This window comes from Nansenia antarctica, assembly GCF_963989245.1.
Source record: "Nansenia antarctica genome assembly, chromosome: 15".
In the NCBI taxonomy this organism is placed as follows: domain Eukaryota; kingdom Metazoa; phylum Chordata; class Actinopteri; order Argentiniformes; family Microstomatidae; genus Nansenia; species Nansenia antarctica.
Window position 1 is genome coordinate 29,771,420 of NC_137685.1, and position 19,166 is coordinate 29,790,585.

Genomic DNA, 19,166 nt, shown 5'->3' on the forward strand with positions numbered 1-19,166 from the left:
GACAGACAGACAGTCAGACGGACAGACGGACAGACGGACAGACAGTCAGACTGACAGACACATGAGAGAGTGTGTGTTTATCACGGCAGACTAACAGCACCGTAGGAACGACACTCTGCATGGAGTCCACCTGCTGCCGTCCCGCAAGACATGAACATCATCCGTCATTACTGACGTCTTTGACAGATGAACGGCTCTTCCGTTCAGCCTTTCCCCTTAGGACCGTCCATGTGTACGAACACAAACCACAGAGGAATGAGAGAACATCTCTACCATACAGCAGAGACCTCCTCAATGGTGCATACACCAGCAGGGAAGGAACACACTCCACCTGAGGTGATGCATCTCCACTTCACACAAACAAAGCCTGGACGTCACATCCTACAGACCAGACCAGACCAGACCAGACCAGCTCAGACGAGACCAGACCAGCCCAGACCAGCCCAGACCAGACCAGCCTAGACCAGACCAGGACAAGGACCAGACCAGGACCAGACCAGACCAGATCAGACCAGACCAGACCAGATCAAACCAGACCAGATCAGACCAGACCAGACCAGACCAGACCAGACCAGATTAAACCAGACCAGACCAGACCAGACCAGACCAGATCAAACCAGACCAGACCAGACCAGACCAGACCAGACCAGACCAGACCAGACCAGCTCAGCTCAGCCCAGCACAGCCTAGACCCACCCAGTCCAGTCTAGCCCAGCCTAATAACTGCATAATTATACTACATGTTGATTATAGAATACCATTGCATTTTCTATGTCTTCATATTGTATCATTTTGCTATTTCTAGAGAAGAACTGAACACACTGCAGACGAAGGGAGGATAATGACCCAGCAACAACATGCCCACATCAAAATGAACTTCTCTCCAAGACTCAACCTAAGACATGATTCTGCATCAGTGGAGGCTGGCGGAGGTTAAAATCAGAGGACAGGCTCATTGTAATGCATGGACTGGAATGAGGAATGGTATTTTCATACCGTTCCTCATTCCATTCCATGCGTGGTCAATGAGCCCGTCCTCCGATTTCTACCTCCGCCAGCCTCCACTGTCCTGCGTCTGGTTCTGATCACTGTTAATCCCAGATGCACGGCCAAGGAAACATTCTTGGGAACACAAACCCTAACATTACTGATTCACCACCTTGACCTTCAACATTCTTGTCGGATCGAAGTTGAAAACATTTTATTCATTTTTTGTTTTCTTCGACGAGGCTCATACTCATAGGAGGAAGAGAACATCATGTACAGTTGTATGTAATTCGTGAGTTTAGAATTATAAGGTTCTATCTCCGTCTAGGGTAGTTCAGAGATATTGACCGTCAAAGTTTTTACATTCCATTATGTTTTGTGAGATGGAACCTTTGTACACAGGCATTAATAAACACCTAATGGATCAGATTATGTAAAAAATCAATTTTGACAAAAATGGAGATAGAACCTTATAATTCTAACGTCACAAATTGTTGAGCGGACGCTTGTCTCCCAGTTACAGTAGATCCTTTATCATCATATCTCAAGTGGTGTACCACACTGGCGGTTTAAGAGACAAGAGGACAACGGCTTCATTAAAACACCATGAGAAGTTCATTAAAGCGCCATCTGTTCCCTGAAGAAATAGGATTCAGGAGACACTAAGAGTGCCCCAGGGAATTAAGAGCTGTGTTAGATTCTGTATTATTTGACGGGATATATTAGCTGGCAAAAGCGTTGTCAGCAAGTTTTCACTTTCACATTTTGCATTTTTGGCAATTTAGCAGATGCCTTTATCCAAAGTGACTTCAAACAAATACATCTGTCTAAGTAAGTGAATCATCTATCCATCAGCCATCAGCCATCAAAAGAAAAAGAAAAATCGATGCTAGGATCAAGGGGCCATTGGCAGTCACAATGCTAGAAGAAGGAAGAATTCGTTTTTATTTGATCCATTTCTTTACAGTAGAGAAACTGTACAGAGGGTAGTGGGGATGAAGAGGTCTTTAGGAGGGACAGTTAAGATAGTAGTAGTAGCCTGAAGAGATGGGTCTTCAATCTATGGCGTAAATGGAATCCCCCCCAAAAAATAGGTCCCCCCACAGGGAGAAATGAAGAACCCTTCAAAGCTCCAAAGCAGCAGCTTTTTTTCCAAACAGTATACAGTATATTGCTTTAGAAACTTTAAGAATATATTACTTATTCAACAATGCAGTCAAGTTTCACCGGACAACGACTTTAGATCATCCGTAACTGTCGGGTAGACAATTATCTTGGACAGTTTCATTGTTGTGTCCAGAAGTGAAACCGAAAAGTTTGATTTGGTCTCTAAGATGAACCCATCAGCGGGGGGGGGTCAGCCAGCCAGTGAACCGTGAAATGACTTAAAGAGTACCCAGAGAGAGAGAGAGAGAGGCTGAGGGAGCAGAGGGAGCTGTCATGCTCCTGAATACTAGCCAGACTTAAGGTTGGGAAAACAGCGTATTTTGTACTGTAGCCACAGTACTGTAGGCATAGCCACAATCAAACCCACCAGATATCTTTTAACATGACAAAGAAATTGGATTCTCATTATGTGCCTCTCTGTGTGACAGACATTTCCATTCCAATTTGTGAGAAATTCAACTGTGTGCTTTCTGTATTCATCTCTAGGTCAACTAGCAGTGGCCTACCATTAGCTGTCCTCATGCATATAACATGGACAAGGCTTGAGTCTCAATGGAGTGCAGCAAGTGAGCATTAACATGTGAACGAAATGGCAAATTGAGTGAAAAACATGTGTCTTTCCCTCGGGGCTCAACAGGGTTAATGTATACCGTCACGAGAGTATACCCTGATGGCAGAACACGGTGGTGGAACGAATTCAAATGAGCCATGTCTGAAATGGGCAATCTACTGTGTGCGCCCTTACACACTCAGGAGAGAAAAGTTGTCCCCTGAGCTAGTTATGCTTGCCTTGCTTTCCATTATTATTTCCCATGCGCTGCATACTAGAGCATGTTATTCACACCTAGGGAAAGGAGAGAGGCCAGGATACCTTGGGCAGGTTTGAATACTTTATCACAACAGTGTGTACGTGTGTGCGTGCGTGGGTGGGTTGTTAGACTAGTTGTTAGAGGGGGACAGAAAGTAGTCAAAGGATATTCTAAATTAAAGTTTAAACACGTTTTTTGAAATGCCACAGTGCAAGTTATTTCAGTACTCCTCTCATCCTAAGTCCTGGTCCTCATACAATGTCTCATCCTAAGTCCTGGTCCTCATACAAAGTTGAATAAAAAAAAGAAACCACAGAAACACCACAGAGATCTCTGGGATTCAACAGCGATACCATGACAACTGAATCAGGATTACGGATATTGCAGAGCTTCTTACAGCATGGAATGTTATTCCCCAAAATAAATAAATCACATTCCAGAGAATATATATCTATACAGCATATCTATGTATATTAAAAAAAGAAAAAGGATATTTAAAAAAATCCAAGACGCAATTTTGAGGTCCACAATCAAATTCCTGTGTGTCTGCATTTGCTGGTTCACTTAATGTGATTGATGCTGCGTTTGGGTTTTGTGGCGGTCTGCTGGTGGCGCCTGTTCCCTAGGAACACTGGGATCCTCCTCTCTTTGTCTCAGACCCACCTTAGTAACAGATACTATGACAACTATAGTGTGTGGCACAGGGGAGGCAGAAATCAGAGGACGGGCTCATTGTAATGCATGGAACGGAATAAGGAATGGTATCACAACGCGTGTATTTGATTCCATTCCTCATTCTGCATTATTCCTCATTGCATTGCAATGAGCCCCGTCTTCTGTTTTCTACCTCCACCGGCCTCCCCTGTGATCCCATCATGAGCTCTGTGGTACGGAAGGTGTTTGTTTATGTGGGTCCTACTGACTGACACCGTTACAGTTCAGGATGAGCCAATCACCTGTCTGGTCTGCTTCCGCAGGAAGGATTACAGACAGATTACAACCTCTCTGTTTAATTACATTACCCCGAGATTACATCAGATTACAGCTGTGTGGGATATGCCACGCAATCCCAGTAAGATGCCATCAAATTACAACACAAACTAGGGCAGAAATAGCGAGAACCACCAACCACCACCAACAAGTAAAAAACAAAAAGAAGCTCTAGATACTCCTAATACACAACTGAAAAAAAACAAAAAACGCAATTGTTATGCTAGCACCAGTTCAAGAAGTGAAGAAGTACAGCAGCCCGCTGTATAATTTTTCACCTTTTCTTCGAAAAAATATAAAACGGTACGGAACCATCCATTCTTCCACGCCTTCGCACTCGCTCTGTGTCACCGAGCAAGGTGCCTAGTGTCTGGGCCAGGTAAAGTAAACACTCCTGTTTAAACCGGTTACCAAAGCCCCTCTGTTATCAGTGCGGTCCCCAGCCGTCCTAGCCTAGCGTCATTTCCCCCTCAAATATGTGCCTTCAGAACGAGCGTCCGGCCTTGGGGCTAAACGGGCCTGGCCTCATACTGATTGCTTCTGGCAGGGAATCAGATAGACGGGGGAAAGTCATTAAACCCCCACCACCTCTCTACAAGCTGGGGATTGTCAGGACGGAGGCATTTAAATCTCAGAGTCAGGTCAAGGGGGAAGGGGGGGGAACTCCACAGCTTTGATAACAAGGATCCCGGCTCTAATTCCCCTCTCTCCAGCCTGGCTCTCTTGATTCTAGAATTGGACTTTCAGTGAGTGAGTGGGTTAACATATTCCTCATGTTGTAACATGTAAGAGGATGGAGGTGATATGTGTGTGTGTGTGTGTGTGTGTGTGTGTGTTGCAGGTGAGCTGTGAGTGTTGTACGTGCGCTGTGTGTGTGGTGCGTGCGTGCGTGTGTGAGATGTGCGTGAAATGTATGTGAGCTGTGTGCTAATGTTTTCTTACAGTCTAAATAATTGAAGCTGCAGGCCTCTGAAACCAAGGCAGCAGCACCAGAAGGAATCTGGCTGTGTGAGAGATGTGATAGATGCTCCATAACGAACTAATGGTTTTGTTTGTGGATCTGTCCAAACTGGGCAACCTAGAACAGATGTCCACAAGTGTCCCCTACCCTGAGGCCTCCACCTGCCAGGGTTTGTGTGTATACGTGTGTGTTGTATGTGAAATGTGTGTGTGTGTGTGTGTGTGTGTGTGTGTGTGTGTGTGTGTGTGTTGTATGTGAGATGTGTGTGTGTGTGTGTGTTGTATGTGAGATGTGTGTGTATGTGTGTGTGTGTGTGTGTGTGTGTGTGTGTGAGATGTGTGTGTGTGTGTGTGTGTGTGTGTGTGTATGCTGCATGTGAGGTGTGTGTGTGTGTTGTATGTGAGATGTGTGTGTGTGTGTGTGTGTGTGTGTATGCTGCATGTGAGGTGTGTGTGTGTGTCTGTGTTGTATGTGAGAGCTGTGTGTATGTATGTGTGTGTGTGTGTGTGTCTGTGTGTATGTATGTGTGTGTGTGTATGTGTGTGTGTGTGTGTGTGTATGTATGTGTGTGTGTGTTTCAGTGGCTGATGTAATGCCTCTGAGTCACAACAAGCCTAACTCAGGGCTGTCCGTCCCATTTGAGAGCGAGGCTTTTATACTGCCTCCAGCCAGACATGAACAGGACGCAACACGTCTCCCCTAAACACGTCTCCCCTAAACACGTCTCCCCTAAACACGTCTCCCCTAAACACGTCTCCCCTAAACAGCACAAACACTCTCCCTGCCACGCTGGGGTCCGGGCCTGCTGAGACTTTTCATATCATCAAAACTCTCTGAAATTGGGGTGCTTAGGTGGGGCGTAGCGGGTCCCCGGTTCGATTCCGGCTGGGGACATATCCTGCATGTCATCCCTCCTCTCTCTCTCACCCATCCTTCCTGTCTAAAATCTCTACTGTATCTGTCAATAAAAATGAAAAATATGAGTGGGACTGCCCCAAAAAAAATACTTAAAAAATTCTCTGAATTTGAGAGGAACACCTTTGATCTGCAGAAGGAGCTGAGTGTAGCGATGGGGGGGGGGGGGCAACTTTCAGGGGCAGCACTTTGAGTTTCTGTGGAAACATGCACACAAGCGAAGGCGTCTGGCTAAACTCCCCCCTGGACTGTGTCAACAGATAGCTTTGAGGAAGGCTTTGGGTGGTGAAGCCCCATTATCTGACAAGTGGCATTTACCTCAGAGGGACGTCATTATCACTCCATCTCAGATCCTAACCCACAGCCAAGGTTTGATTCTCTGAGCAAACACCACCTCAATGCAAAGCAATATGTACCATGTTTGATATAGAGATTAGATTCTACGATTTGAGTGCAAGAGGATTCATCGGTCACGGAGGTTGTGGGCAGTGTGTAGAGTCACTAATATATATTTACATTTTGGGCATTTAGCAGACGCCTTTATCCAAAGCCACTTACAACCAAATACTGGCCAATGAGTAAGGAAGTAAATCATCTAACTTTCAGTCATAGCAAAACAATATATCTCTGCTCTGGCCAGGGGTCATTGGCAGTCATATATCTGTACAATATATCTGTACTAAATGCCTTTGAACAGATTAAAAGGGTATCTCCAGTATATGTACTGTATTATATTTAAGCATTAATACCAGAGAATACATGGTTTATCGTCAATAATAATCACCACGTGGAGTTGGTATGCAGGGCGCACAGGGGAGTGCCATCAACTCTCTTGCCAAGTGACAATATTGATGATGAATCACCTCTTTGAGGGCGTTATTGCTTATTACGGTTAAATCACAAATGCTTTTTTTAATTTATTTTTTAAGATGATTGAAGCATTTATTTAGTGATGGATTGTGGTGGTTTCTGCCCTGAAAGGTCAATATACTGTGCTGTTCTATACCTATACCTCGGTAGTGAGGTGGGTGTGTAAGGTATTGAGTTGGATGGGTGCATAGTGATAGTGGTGGTGGCCTAGTGGATAGTGAGTTTGACGGGTGATCAGAAGGTCATGAGTTCAAATCCCACCTGGGAACACCACCACTAGTACGCCCTTGAGTAAAGCACTTAGCCCTTAGTTACTCCAGGGAGACTGTCCCTGTAATCTCTAATTGTAAATCGCTTTGGATAAAAAACTATAAAAAATACTGTGCAGGCCTGTGTGTGTGTGTGTGTATGGCACTCCTACAGATATCTAGCTCTCTGTCCGTGTGTAAAGTCTGATCTTGTATTTAACGCAGACAGGTATGCCTATCTGCTAATCTCTTTTACCAAACTGCAGCTAAATGGCCGTAGAAATGTGCCATTGATATACTGTACTGTATTAGGGACAGAGAAAGATGTTCACAACGAGTTCAAATCCTCACTTGAGATACAGAGCACAAAATCTCCTTGCAATACATGATTTACAATAACGGGGGTGAGTGAGAAGGTGAGAGGGTGAGTGAGTGAATGAGAGGGTGAGTGAGAAGGTGAGAGGGTGAGTGAGTGAATGAGAGGGTGAGTGAGTGAATGAGAGGGTGAGTGAGAAGGTGAGAGGGTGAGTGAGTGAATGAGAGGGTGAGTGAGTGAATGAGAGGGTGAGTGAGAAGGTGAGAGGGTGAGTGAGAAGGTGAGAGGGTGAGTGAGAAGGTGAGAGGGTGAATGAGAGGATGAGAGGGTGAGTGAGTGAATGAGAGGGTGAGTGAGTGAATGAGAGGATGAGTGAGAAGGTGAGAGGGTGAGTGAGTGAATGAGAGGGTGAGTGAGTGAATGAGAGGGTGAGTGAGTGAATGAGAGGGTGAGTGAGAAGGTGAGAGGGTGAGTGAGTGAGAGGGTGAGTGAGAAGGTGAGAGGGTGAGTGAGAAGGTGAGAGGGTGAGTGAGTGAATGAGAGGGTGAGTGAGAAGGTGAGAGGGTGAGTGAGTGAGAGGGTGAGTGAGAAGGTGAGAGGGTGAGTGAGTGAATGAGAGGGTGAGTGAGTGAATGAGAGGATGAGTGAGAAGGTGAGAGGGTGAGTGAGAAGGTGAGAGGGTGAGTGAGAAGGTGAGAGGGTGAGTGAGTGAATGAGAGGGTGAGTGAGAAGGTGAGAGGGTGAGTGAGTGAATGAGAGGGTGAGTGAGAAGGTGAGAGGGTGAGTGAGTGAATGAGAGGGTGAGTGAGAAGGTGAGAGGGTGAGTGAGAAGGTGAGAGGGTGAGTGAGAAGGTGAGAGGGTGAGTGAGTGAATGAGAGGGTGAGTGAGAAGGTGAGAGAGTGAGTGAGTGAATGAGAGGGTGAGTGAGAAGGTGAGAGGGTGAGTGAGTGAATGAGAGGGTGAATGAGAAGGTGAGAGGGTGAGTGAGTGAATGAGAGGGTGAGTGAGTGAATGAGAGGGTGAGTGAGAAGGTGAGAGGGTGAGTGAGAGGATGAGAGGGTGAGTGAGAAGGTGAGAGGGTGAGTGAGAAGGAGAGGGTGAGTGAGAAGGTGAGAGGGTGAGTGAGTGAATGAGAGGGTGAGTGAGAATGTGAGTGAGAGGATGAAGTGGCACAGTGATCGGTCAGAGGGAGACACCTAGGGTTTGCCCATGGAACAGCAACCCCATCCGTAACACTGGTGGAGGTAGAAATCGGAGGACGGGCTCATTTTAATGCATGGAACGGAATCAGGAACGGTGTCAAACACACACATGTGTTTAATACCGTTCTTCATTCCAATCCAGGCATCACAATGAGCCCGTCCTCCGATTTCTTCCTCCACCAGCCTCCCCTGGTGTGGTCTTCTGAGATGACTGCCAGATCCAAGTCGTAGGTTTTGTTGTTTTAGCTTGACGCCCAGGAACGCTAGTTTTGAACAACAATGAAACTGATGGTTTTTTTCTTCTAAGAAATGTAGCTGGTTGGTTTGACATGTCGGTTTTCTAGTGGGAAGAGCTTATCAGCTTAGACTGCACCGTTTCTGGGAAATTAATAACAAGCTCAGTTCTTTGAAGTCCACAGTCCACTCAATTTTCGTATTGTTGCACACAGGCAGGGAGCCTCTATCACAAGTTGCTGCACAAAACAAATGGCCTGTTTGAAGAGTATCCACGGTTACCCAGTCTGGATCTGGAACGCAGTAGACGTTGGGTTTGTGATCATCTCACTTAGATCACACCGTCTAAAGTCTCATAACTCCTCTCCTCTCCTCTCTTGTCTGCTCTCCTCTCCTCTCCTCTCTCTTCTCCTCTCCTCTCCTCTCCTCTCTTGTCTGCTCTCCTCTCTTCTCCTCTCCTCTCTTCTCTCTTCTCCTCTCCTCTCCTCTCCTCTCTTGTCTGCTCTCCTCTCCTCTCCTCTCCTCTCTCTTCTCCTCTCCTCTCCTCTCCTCTCTTGTCTGCTCTCTTCTCTTCTCCTCTCCTCTCTTCTCTCTTCTCCTCTCCTCTCCTCTCCTCTCTTGTCTGCTCTCCTCTCCTCTCCTCTCCTCTCTTGTCTGCTCTCCTCTCCTCTCTTGTCTCCTCTCCTCCTCTCCTGTCCTCTCCTCTGCTCTCCTCTCCTGTTTGAAGAGTAACCACGGTTACCCATTCTGGATCTGGAATGCAGTATAGACATTGGGTCTGTGATCATCTCACATCTCCATACGGTGAAACTGGGAGGCTGAGAAAAGGACGAGACAATCACTAAAATCAAAATAGAAAAATGAACTGTGGTCCATTCACATGATGAGAGACACTGGAGGAGATATGAGACGGAGAGGAGCTACAGTTCCCTCCGACGGAAAAACAGAGTCATTTCATTTCCTTAAACCTCGGCAATAGAATAGTGCTGAACTGTCGGAAAAAAAAAAAACGCTTTTGAAACTAAAATGCAGTCAAATCTCATCTAACACTGCCAACCTCCCAAGGCCTGAGATTCAGCTCCATAAGTAGCCGAATAAAAGTAATGAGAATATATACGCTGGGAGTTATGAATCGATTTTCAAGTAGCTTAGCAGAGACGAAGAGGCAAATCTACACTTTTCTCCTCCTTCGCCCGGGTCTTTTTTTTGTGCGTGTGAAGTTTTATTAGATCATTAAATGGAGGGGGCCTGATCACTCTCAGACCCAGCCTCCCTCTAGGAACTGCACGGGGGCCTGAGGGATGTAACCCAAACCCCGCTGGATCAATAACCCAGCCTCTCTACCTATTCATCTTCTTCTGCTGCCCTTGGCTTGGCTCATATCCCTCCTTTAATCCTTGATTGGTCAATAATTAATTAAAAAGGTTCCTGTGCCAACGCTCTGTAATTGAATGGAGCATGTTGGCACTGCACCGGCCAGCTCCTGTATTAAGCTATACTTTGTCGCTGTAATAAAATAACTCACTTAACTCTCGTATTAATTAATCCCCACATCTCATCACAGATACGCCAAACCCCCCCGCGAAAAAATGTCTCTTTTATAAATGGGAGGACATCATGTTTCTAATGCATTTTAATGCATCGTAAAAAAAAAGTTAAACCATAGGATTTGGTGTGTTTTGTTCATAATCTGATTGCAGGCAAGCTAGCTGGCTGGTAATGGGCTGTGTTGGTGTGTGGGTGATAGCTACTGTACACAAGTCTAACGGCCTAGATAGGCCCTGGCCCTAGACATCTGTGGAGGGGAAGAGAAAGGGAGACGGAGGATGTGCCCCCCCCCACACATACACACACACACACACACACATATACACACCCTTCCCGACCCCCACACACACACCCCACTCCCCCAGATCAATACTGTAATCACTTCCTCCTCTCCTCTCTAACACACAGTTAATCAGGGGCTGTGTTATTCTCTAGGAGGGCTCCCAAAGCCTTTAGCTAACACACAACCAAAGCTCTGCTGTTTGTACAGCATGGCCATGTCAGACCCCTGACAGACTGAGCTGTGTTGTGGCAGGGTTAGGGCTGGTGGGGACTGGAGCTGGGATTACGGCTGGAGCTAGGGTTAGGGCTGGAGCTGGGGTTAGGGCTGGAGCTAGGGTTAGGGTTAGGGCTGGAGCTAGGGTTAGGCCTGGAGCTAGGGTTAGGACTGGAGCTAGGGTTAGGACTGGAGCTAGGGTTAGGGCTGGAGCTAGGGTTAGGCCTGGAGCTAGGGTTAGGGCTGGAGCTAGGGTTAGGACTGGAGCTAGGGTTAGGACTGGAGCTAGGGTTAGGACTGGAGCTAGGGTTAGGGCTGGAGCTAGGGTTAGGCCTGGAGCTAGGGTTAGGGCTGGAGCTAGGGTTAGGACTGGAGCTAGGGTTAGGGCTGGAGCTAGGGTTAGGGCTGGAGCTAGGGTTAGGACTGGAGCTAGGGTTAGGGCTGGAGCTAGGGTTAGGACTGGAGCTAGGGTTGGGGTTGGTGATAAGGTTAGGGCTGCAACTAAGGTTAGGGCTGGAACTAAGGTTAGGAATGCGCTGTATTTGTTTTGTCCATACTAAATACGCCAGTGATAAGTAGACCTTCACCTTTGAATGATTGTATTGCACCGTTTTTCAAGCTTGCTTTTTTCTGCATCATGATGTCTGCCATCATCAGAGCACCCCCACTGACTCCTCCACTAAAGTAATGCAATGTTATGTTCCGCTACATCAATTCACAGTCTCCACACCCACAGAAATGCATTTGATTAGTCACCCCGCCACAGCGAGCATAAATAATTCATCTGTGCCAAAGACAAATGAGGCAATCAACTCCGGGACAGCATTCAAAGAGAAGCCATTTAAATCCCTTCAAAATTAATTTTCTGCCTTTTAGTGGACTTTTCTGGATCTATTAACAATAAACTTATCAGTTAACGTTTCTATCTCCGATTACATAACCCTTTTACAGCACTTATTTATTCGCGAAATATTCCAAACACGACATTATTAAATCACGATTAACGACGCTTTCCGCTGTTCCACCCAAGGTCAAGAACACACGAACCGACGGCTTGAACATACATGAGAAGAACGATCCTCAAACAAGACTGAGAAACCAGGTGGAGGCTGGTGGAGGTAGAAATCGGAGGAAAGGGCATCATTGTAATGCATGGAACGGAATGAGGAACGCGATTTTTCCCCCTCAAACTCTATCACAACAGTGCATAATGGCGGGGGGCTGGTGAAGGTAGAAATGGGATGACCACCAGCTAGCCCCCCCCCCCTTGTACACAAACACCATCAACAAACCACTCTTCCTTCTGTTATGACATCTATAATAAGTGCGGTCGACTACTATCTGCTGATTGCACTCCTCCACAGGTAGAACCACCAATTAGCGGTGCTAAGCTACTGACCCACAACAAGGACGGGTGAGGGGGCCTGGGCAGGGGCAGAGGCAGAGGCAGAGGCAGAGACAGAGGCAGGGCTGGCCTGGGCTGTGGGTAGAGACAGCAGGGGAGGGTGTCAAAACAGACAGGATGGCTGTGGGGTTAGAACTGTGGGGTACGCCCCCGCCCTACCCCCTCCCCCCCACACACACACACACACACACACACAACGCTTCCGCGGGGTGCCCAACAGAACAGGCTGGCATGCCAACAACCCAATTAGGCAGAAGAGGTCATCTGTGGGTCGGGTCTGCTGCCGAAGGACTGTCAGATACCTGAACTCAGGTTCAGCCTGAACCTGATCCACAGCAAACCAGGACAGAGAGGGGGAGGGAGAGGGAGAGAGAGAGATAGATAGATAGATAGATAGATAAATACTTTATTTATCCCCGTGGGGAAATTCATTTTGCCGCGCCACTCCACTAAAAACCACACATAACAACACAACACAACATAAAGGACAGACAACAACACTGGGCCAGCCATGTACAGTATATAAAAAACAGTGAGATCTGATATAAAAGTGGATTAAAAGGATGGCTATAGTTATTTATATTAAAATACTAAAAAAGTGATGATGGTGATTAAAATAAATAATAAATACAGATTCAGGAGCCTTGACCCCGACTGCTACTTTAGTTGCCATTGAACAGTCTTAGTGCAGCCGGGATAAATGATTTTTTATATCGCTCCGTCCGGGAGCGGATCGTAATGAACCGCCCTCTGCGGCGGCTGCTGGTTTGCCCAGCGAGGACATGATGGAGGGGGTGGTTGGGGTTGTCCCTGATGGACAGCAGCTTACTCCTAGTCCTTCTCTCCACCACCGTCCCCAGAGAGTCCAGGCTCCTTCCCACCACTGAACCCGCCTTTTTTACGAGCTTGTCCAGCCGTCCGGTATCCCTCTTGGTGATGTTTCCCCCCCAGCAGACTGCAGCGTAGAAGAGAATGCTGGCCATGACAGACTGGTAAAACATGGCCAGCATCTCTCCACACACTTCAAAAGACCTAAGTCTTCTTAAGAAGTACAGCCTGCTCTGGCCCTTCTTATAAAGTGCCTCTGTGTTGTTGGACCAGTCCAGTTTGTCGTCCAGATGCACCCCCAGGTACTTGTAGGTCTTCACCACCTCGATATCCTCGCCCCGGATGTTAATGGGCAACCGAGGTGGCTTAGACCTACGGAAGTCTATAACTAGCTCCTTGGTCTTGGTTTGGTTGAGGAGCAGACCATTCCTCTCGCTCCAGGCGCTGAAGGCTCCTATCAGATCCCTGTACTCCCCCTCCCGTCCATCCGTCACGCACGCCCCTATGGCTGTATCGTCAGAGTACTTCTGTACGTGGCAGGACTCAGAGTTGTGTTTGAAGTCTGATGTGTACAGGGTGAACAGGAAGGGAGCCAGCACAGTTCCCTGCGGAGCCCCGGTGTTGCTCACTACTGTGTCCGAGACACAGTTCCCCAGCCTGACTGACTGTGGCCGTCCAGTGAGGTAGTCCATGATCCAGGATGTAGTGGAGGGATCAACCCCCATACCTGAGAGCTTCTCTCGGAGTAGAAGAGGCTGGATGGTGTTAAAGGCACTTGAAAAGTCAAAGAACATTATCCTCACCTGACTTCCCGGCTCATCCAGGTAGGAGTAAGCACGATGGAGGAGGTAGAGGACAGCGTCATCCACACCAACTTTTTCCTGGTACCCGAACTGCAGGGGATCACGTGCATGTTCAGTCTGTGGTCTCAGATGTCTCAGAAACAGCCGCTCCAGTGTCTTCATACTATGTGAAGTGAGGGCAACCGGTCTGTAGTCGTTGAGCTCGGCCGGGCGCCCAGTTTTGGGTACTGGCACGAGACATGATGTTTTCCACAGAACCGGCACCGTCCCTGACTGTAAACTCAGGTTGAAGAGCTTCTGGAGGGGCTCAGCCAGTTGGTCTGCACAGACCTTCAGCAGCCGCGAGCACACCCCATCAGGACCCGCCGCCTTTCCAGGGTGCAGCCTCTTCAGCTCCGCCCTTACCTCCTCCACTGTGAGGGACAGGGGGGGGGGGCTTGGTGGGAGAGGGGGGGAGAGGAGGGGAAGGGGAGGGGAGAGAGGGAGGGTGAGAGAAAAGGGAGAGAGGGAGGGGGAGGGAGAGAGAGGAAGAGAGGGAGGGAGAGAGAGGGAGAGAGAAAGGGAGAGGGAGGGGGGGAGAGGGTGAGAGAGAGAGAGAGAGCAAGCGACCAAGAGAGAGAGAGAGAAAAGGAGGGGGAGAGAGAGAGAGAGAAAGCAAGAGACCAAGAGAGAGAGGGAAAGAGAGGAAAAGAGACAGCTCAAGATAGAGCAAGAGAGAGAGATAGAGCAAGAGAGAGAGAGAGAGAACTGATGACATACTCCAGCTGAGTGCTCCAGCTCTACCCTGGGTGAATGCAGGGGCGGCTCCTCGGCAGGCAGGTAGGGAGGCTAAAAATACTCTTGCCGCCTCACCTCTGGCGGTTGAAGGAGGTGGAGAGTCTGTGGACAGAACACTCGGTGCACAGTGATCTGGCTGGTAATGACCATGGGCATCTCTACACTGTAGATCATCTCTACACAACATTTCAGAGAGGCTCCTGTGTGTGTATGTGTGTGTGTGTGTGTGTGTGGGGGGGGGGGGGGGGGGGGGTGGGTGGGTGAGTAGATGGGAGGGTGTGTGTGTGTGTGTGTGTGTGGGTCTCCTGCTGACAGTGCAGTATGTGCCCCTTGCCAGTCAGCGTGTTCATGCCTCTGCCCTCTGTGTGTGTGTGTGTGTGTGTGTGTGTGTGTGTGTGTGTGTCTCCTGCTGACAGTGCAGAAACCTATGCATTAAGGTGACAGGCAGGGAAACACCCACCATGGGAGGAGAGGAGAGAGAGCTAAAGCAGAGATAGTGGGTATCTCTCTGGGTGACACACACACACACACACACACACACACACACACACACACACACACACACCACAGCCAGGCCAACAGGTAGACCATTAATAATATATGCCATTTGGCTGACACTTTTATCCAAAGCGACTTACATTGCAGTAAGTGCATACATTTTTCAGTATATACTGTATGTGACAGCAGCTGGTGAAACCGGGAACAAGTGGGCATAGTTAACTAGGTAGTAGTGGGGATTACTCACCAAATCCATTGCATTGCAATATTTAGGCTTGACTAGCGAATGTTTCATTGAATTTCAACAACGTTGAAATGTATTTAAATTTTTCAGAATGAAAGTCTGAACAATTTGATTGGTTGCCGACTTGTTCCCGCTTTTCACAACTGTTGTCACATATGTGGTCCCAGTAGGTCCTACGGTAACTATGGTCCCAGTAGGAATCAAAGCCACAACCTAAGTGTTGTTAGTGCCGTGCTCTACCAACAGAGCCATAGAGGACCACATGTATCATCCTGATCGCTACAGGATGCTTCACCTAACATTGAACTGCTGCAAAGTTGTCTAAGTCCAACTTCTCCTGACAAATAAGCAACTCCCATTCATGGCAGGAGTTCCTGCTCATCCATCACTTTTTCCAGTGTTTTATACTTTTGAGCCACAGCAAAAACGGACTGCAGGCTAACAATCTTTCACTCCGGCTTGCATGCGTTTGGTCTTGAGGCATGGGAGACGGTCTCTCTTCCTGAATTACTTTAATCGACACCCTTTAATCAATGACACAGTGTGTCTCAGAGAAGATCTCCAGGAGAGCGGAGAGAGAGCTGAGTGTGTATCCATCACACACGCCTGTGAGGAGACTACTGCGGGTGTCTGTGTGTGTGTGTGTGTCTGTGAGAGCTGTGTGTGTCTGTGTGTGTGTGTGTGTGTGTGTCTGTGAGAGCTGTGTGTGTGTGTGTGTCTGTGAGAGCTGCGTGTGTGTGTGTGTGTGTGTGTGTGTGTGTGTGTGTGTGTGTGTGTGTGTATGTGTGTGCGTGTGTGTGTGTGTAATCTCACAGGAAAGAAGATGGATGGAAGGGGGAAAAAGGCAAAAGTGTAAAGATGGATGATGAGATGATGATGAAAAGAGACAAGGAGGCAAAGAGAAGACCGTCAGCGATTGTTTTATGAACTATGTCGTCTTGGGGACATACTTTGTTCTGTAGAAAGTCGTCTACGTTAACATTCCCCTCTGATGAAGAAAGGAGATCGGTATGTCGCTTAAAAGAAAACGCATTGTGACATCAAACAAGTGTTTCCTTTCCATCCATCCTGAAGCAGGGGAGGCTGGCGGAGGTAGAAATCGGAGGACGGCCTCATTGTAAGGTATGGAATGGAATGAGGAATGGGGATGAGGAATGGGGATGAGGAATGGTATCACACACACGTTTTTGATACCTTTCCTCATTGCGTTCCATGCATTCAAATGAGTCCGTCCTCCGATTTCTACCTCCACTAGCCTCCACTAGCCTCCACTGTTCTGAGGTCAGAGAGTGAGAAACAACCCACTGGCGTCTGCACGTCACATGACGCTTCCCTTCACCTAGACTACGAGGGGGGAGTAAGTGGGTTGCCAGATTAGAGATGATATCCTACATTACATTAAATTTGGGGGCATTTCGCTATCCAAAGCGGCTTATAGCCGCAAATACATGTGACATGGTCTGGTGATAAAGTCCACAAGTAGGGCAAGGTCATTTTGGAGTTTTTTTTCTCCAGATTATGAAAGTGCAGATTGTAAACTTTCAAATGATGTGTCTGAAAATAGTTGAAGAAGATATGCTTATTTGAACGTTGGGTACAAAGAGACTTTCTCTGAATCAAAACACACACAAAACAGCTGCTAGCCGCTACGAAGGAACATCGCCACGAATATCTAACTGCACATCACAACATTAGTCGTCGTCCCCTCCCGAGAGCCCCCCCTACTGCATTCCAGAAAGAGAGGATAACACAGAAGTCATTGACCAGATCACAGCCCCTTTCCTTCTCAACTCGCTCACATGAAAGGAAAATACCACATCAGCTGTTATGGAAGACTCTCTTAATGAGATAAACAGGTCCAATAATACTCGGAATGAGCCCTGACGATATTGGCCTTGCTAGCTGAAAAGACCTCTGTGCTTCTCTGTCGGTCTCTAACGGGGGATTCTGTCGCAAAGGGATTTGTTTGTTGTCGCGTCCTCCGCCTCTGTTCCGACAACGGGATCTCACTGGCATCTAAAGCCTGGTACACACATAAAGATTTTTTAAATAATCTTAACAGATGTTTTATCTGAGAGACCCCCACACATGAAGATAAAAAAAACATGGATTGAACAGTTTTGATCGTATTGTGTGTGGTGGGCTCCGATATTCCCAATACAGCACACCACATACATAATGATCTGTCCTACGACAGTCTAGTCTCGTCTCCCAAGCCAGAAATCTTGCGTGATCAGGGTAGTAGTACCCTGACTGACCTGTAGGAGGCAGCCATGTGCGACAGGGCAAATGAAGTGCCGAAGAACGAAAAGAAGAAGACGCGTCAGTCAGCTGGCTTCTTGATTGGCTACATTCCATTCCACGTCACAATGATCACACTGTGTCGGCGGTTGGGCTGGATAAATAGCATTTTAGGCGGTATCAAAATGTCAGTGCCTGAAAGTTACAAAAAGTGTGAAGTTAAAACACACGCCCTAATAGCTACATACAGTGTGCAGGGTTTGTATTTTATTTTACAAACATCGTTGGCAACAGACATACAGTTTAGGAGGCAGGAGATGGGCACTTGTAATTAGCGGTTTTCTGACAATATAGGTTTTGGGCTGTTTTTTGTGGTTTTTAGACTGTGGTTAGGCTGGAAATTGTCAATCCTATCTGGCAACCCTGCTCGCGAGTTGTCAGTTTTGCCCACACAGGAGGGCTTTTGATCGTAAATATTGAACACGTTTAGACTACAAACTTAAGTTGTAATTCACACACCTAACTCTAACCACTCAAAAAATGGACGCCGAATACTGCCTAACCACCACGCATTCGTAGCTTTTCGCACAATCCGGATTGTACGATTGTCATTAACAAAAATGGTGCTCTCTGCTTTTTTGTATGAATTTCAGACACATTGTGAGTGTGTGAGAGATGCAGTCGGTCCAGAGAGGAGCTGCATGGCGAGGGAGGCGTGTCGTACCTGTGCGTCCATGAGCAGGTGTCTCATCAGGGCCATGGAGGTCCTCAGTGTGTCCCTCTCTCCAGGCAGGAAGGCCTCCTCCTCGCGGGACAGAGCCCCGGGCCGGGTTACCATGAAGTGGGCGATCTGGTCGTTAAGACTGTTCAGAGACTGCACCGCTGTGAGAGAGGGAGAGGGAGGTGGGGGGAGAGGGAGGGGGGAGAAAGGGAGGGGGGGGGGAGAAGGGGGTGGGAGACAGGGTCAGAGAGAGTTAAAGATGTACACACGCTCGCTCGCACGTCCGCCCGCCCACACACAAACACACACGCACACACACACACACATACTCATGCATTATTCACTCTTTGAATCAAACACAACTGTAGGAATGCTGCATTGCCATGGAGACCTGACAGCTCAACTGATTACAGTCTGGCTTTGGTCTCCCCTCTCTCCCGCTAATTCTCCCCTCCCTCCCCTCTCTCCCGCTAAGTCTCCCCTCCCTCCCCTCTCTCCCGCTAAGTCTCCCCTCCCTCCCCTCTCTCCCGCTAAGTCTCCCCTCCCTCCCCTCTCTCCCGCTAATTCTCCCCCTCCCTCCCCTCTCTCCCACTATGTCTCCCCTCCCTCCCCTCCTCTCCCGCTATGTCTCCCCTCCCTCCCCTCTCTCCCGCTAAGTCTCTCCCCCCTCTTCCTCCTGTAAATCTCTCCCCCCGTGTCTCCACTCTCTCCCCTCTCTCCCCCCTGTAAGTCTCCCCTCTCTCCCCTCTCTCCCCCGTGTCTCCACTCTCTCCCCTCTCTCCCCCCTGTAAGTCTCCCCTCTCTCCCCCCTTTAAGTCTCCCCTCTCTCCCCCCCTGTAAGTCTCCCCTCTCTCCCCCTGTAAGTCTCCCCTCTCTGTAGGTCTCTCCCCTCTATCCCCCCCTGT

At 48.1% G+C, this 19,166-nt stretch overlaps 1 protein-coding gene across 1 annotated transcript in view; it reads right to left on the reverse strand.

Annotated features, from left to right (window-relative positions):
* kaznb (kazrin, periplakin interacting protein b) overlaps positions 1 to 18,414 on the reverse strand; it is a gene marked incomplete at both ends in the record, with an annotated part of 121,048 nt that extends 102,634 nt beyond the window's left edge. The window contains one exon of the mRNA XM_080545553.1: positions 18,265 to 18,414. Coding sequence (XP_080401679.1) covers positions 18,265 to 18,378 — 114 coding nt within the window. The remainder of the gene's footprint in view (positions 1 to 18,264) is intronic.
* Positions 18,415 to 19,166: the final 752 nt, after the last annotated feature.